Source organism: Arachis ipaensis, chromosome B01 (assembly GCF_000816755.2).
Source record: "Arachis ipaensis cultivar K30076 chromosome B01, Araip1.1, whole genome shotgun sequence".
Lineage (NCBI taxonomy): Eukaryota > Viridiplantae > Streptophyta > Magnoliopsida > Fabales > Fabaceae > Arachis > Arachis ipaensis.
The window spans coordinates 50,655,715-50,659,022 of record NC_029785.2 but is presented as its reverse complement, the minus strand read 5'-3'; the positions used below and the strand labels follow the sequence as shown (position 1 = coordinate 50,659,022).

The window sequence follows — 3,308 nt, the reverse complement described above, 5'->3', positions numbered from 1 at the left end:
AAAAAAAAAAAAAGAAAATATAAAGGGGATGTGTGATAACATTCTTATATGTATTTAGTTTTTTGGTTAACAGATGTACTGCCTTCTTATTACTCGAATGATGTATATGCTTGACATGACTTTCCATTAATCGTGCACTATTTATTAACATAATTGATTCCTTATTATCAATCTCATTGCTTTATATATGAGGTTCATTAGATGTATATTGAAACGAAGCAACTGTGTAACGCGTATACGTAGTGTCTAAGAGATGAAAAACTACGACTCTTGCTTCTCTCTCTCTTTGCTCTTTAATTATCAAAATAAACACAATCTGCATTAAATATGCTCCTTTGTTTTAGGCTTGGACCATTTTGTATCCTTTTTGTACCAATAATATGAATTTATTCTTACATAATGTTGCTTTGAAGATAATTAACTCTGATCTTTAACTTTTAAAGCATGCATAGATTACTGTTGACATCATTTCTAGAGTAACTTAATGTCCTTAATGCAAATGCATATATATAGCATCATTATTCATTCCATATACTTGAAAAAAGATTTGCTAAAAATTTTTACATGAAAAGTGATGTTGTTTTCGTTTTTTGTTGTTGTCTTCCCTATTAATAATACAGGTTTTTGGTTGTTTTGGGGGCGACATGAACACCTTCTCCCACGTACCTCCAGGCTTTCGTTTTCATCCGACTGATGAAGAATTAGTTGACTACTACCTTAGGAAAAAGGTAGCATCCAAAAAGATTGATCTAGATGTCATCAAAGATGTTGATCTCTATAAAATTGAGCCATGGGATCTTCAAGGTATATATATAATTATGAGAGCCTTGTTAATGGGGTTGGATTTTAATTAGCTTTACACACTTGAAACAAACATAAGGATGGTTAAAGCACGTTATCTTGTGATAGAATCACTCCTCCAAAAGATTATAGATAGTTGGAGAAAACACATGAATAATTATATATTTGATATATCTTCTCATACAAAAATTTATTTTAAGTTTGTGTAAATTTTTGGCATATATTTTTTTTATTCTTTTTTGTCAAAATCAAGAAAAATCAATTCTAAATTTTTAGGTTATAAAAATTCTAATATTAAATAATCAAATAATTTTTCCTAAAACTTAAATGGTTAAATCTACAGTAGTGATTCTCTCACGAGATTACATGTATTATTTCACAAATATGAATGTTAGGGGCAGCAACTTTTGTAATTTGTAGCCATCAAATAGCCATTATTGATGGTTTTAATGATGTGAGATTGGTATGAGATTTTATCCAATTCCTCACTTTTTTTTGTTGGTTACATACTGGTCAGAATTTAACAAAGTTGCTGCCCCTAGACTTTTCCAAAGTATATATTAGATATGGCATTATATATTCACGTGTTTTTGCTGAAATTAAACACAGTAAAAAGTAGCGTAACTTAGCGTGTCGCAATCATCATCATAGAAATGATAGTATATAGGGAGAATATGAAGTGAGATTTGATAGGTGTTTTGAAGATACTGCAGAACTATGCAAAATAGGAAGCGATGAAGAAAATGACTGGTATTTCTTCAGTCATAAAGATAAGAAGTACCCAACAGGAACAAGAACGAATAGGGCAACAAAAGCAGGGTTTTGGAAAGCCACGGGAAGAGATAAAGCAATATACTCAAAGCAGCATTGCCTTATTGGAATGAGAAAGACTCTTGTCTTCTACAAAGGAAGAGCTCCTAATGGCCACAAGTCTGACTGGATCATGCATGAGTATCGCCTTGAAACCAATGAAAATGGAACTGCTCCGGTAATTTTCTTTATATAATTATTACTTTCTAATTNNTTACACATGTCTTCACTTACATATTATCAAAAACAAAATGTGATTACATAATTGAAAAAAAAATTATTATATTAATACATCAATATTAAATGAGAGAGAGAGATGAACTCATAATAAGCAATGCATAAAGAAAGACAGAAAGCAAGTGAGAGAAGTATTGAATTGAGAGAATGTAAAACTCTATTGATTTAGCTATAGCAATGTGGAGTAGCAGCTGAAGCTTGTCCAAGAAAGAAAAGGATCTTTAAACAAACTATGCTAACCGTATATCTCATCAACTAACTCTAACCCTTTATAAAATCAATAAAACTTACATTGTTTTAGAAAGCTAAAGATATCCCAATACCCAAATGTCCATAGTGCATAGTAGTGCATAGGAAATTCATAGGTAGGTTCTTTAAAGAAAATACTAAAAGTTATTGAAAAAAATTCTCTTTCTAATATATTAAATAAATAAAAAAAAATTCTATGATTATTCTCTTAAATATTTTCCTAAAAAATGTTTTAGCTAAATCCATGATTATAAATTTGTAATGCAACAAGCATGTTAGACTTTCTTAAGAGAAAAATTTAAAAGTTAGCAAAATGTAATTTTTTTTAGTATTTTTAATCATCAGCCTAATACATTTTATCTAGTAATTTAATAATACATTTTTAGTTGATATTTTTAAATATTATTAAATAATTACTAGCCAAAAATAATAAATTTTACTCATTATTGAGGATGAATTGTTTTTTGCACTAATTTCCTAACAAAGTTAGGGTTAACTGCAACAGGAAGAAGGGTGGGTTGTATGTAGAGTGTTCAAGAAGAAAATGGCAACAGTGAGGAAAATTGGAGACTATGATTCACCATGTTCTTGGTACGATGAACAAGTTCCCTTCATGCAAGATCTTGAATCCTCATCCCCAATAAAGCCACCAATAATTAACAACAACCATTATGCTTCTTCATACAACTACCACCAGTTACAATTACCCTGCAAACCGGAATTCCATCAACTTATGCAATACAACAACATGAACATGCCACGTCACGACGACGCTGCTGATAATAACAACAACTTCCTCCAACTTCCTCAGCTTGAAAGCCCTAATGGTGGAATTAGCCCCTTCTTGCAACAACAAGATCATCATCATCAGCTATTGCAACAACAAAATTCCAACAGCAATTATCATCTTGATCAAGTAACCGATTGGCGAGTTCTCGATAAATTCGTTGCGTCGCAGCTCATGAGTCATGGTCATGATGATAATGATGACGATGGCCACAACAATAATAATAATGTTTCCAAAGAAGTAATAAACAGTTATTCTGATGCTTCAATTCTCCATGTGGCTCAACAGATTGCTATGCTGGCAAATGGATCGTCATCTTCATCATCATCAAGGAGGCCTCAAATTTCTCATCAGGAATATGCTGCTTCAACTTCCACATCAAGTTCTCAGATTGATCTCTGGAAGTCATCGTCATGAAATATTT

General features: G+C 31.5%; 1 protein-coding gene across 3 annotated transcripts in view; it reads left to right on the top strand.

Moving 5' to 3' along the window:
* The window catches only part of LOC107606832 (NAC domain-containing protein 7), a 5,751-nt gene extending 2,449 nt beyond the window's left edge, over positions 1–3,302 (top strand). For 2 of the 3 annotated variants that reach the window (XM_021121238.1, XM_021121243.1), the window contains exons 2-4: positions 621–804; positions 1,506–1,789; positions 2,603–3,302. In XM_021121238.1, coding sequence (XP_020976897.1) covers positions 645–804; positions 1,506–1,789; positions 2,603–3,301 — 1,143 coding nt within the window. In that variant the 5' untranslated portion in view covers positions 621–644 and the 3' untranslated portion in view covers position 3,302. The remainder of the gene's footprint in view (positions 1–620; positions 805–1,505; positions 1,790–2,602) is intronic. The other variant, XM_016308849.2, reaches the window with a different exon arrangement.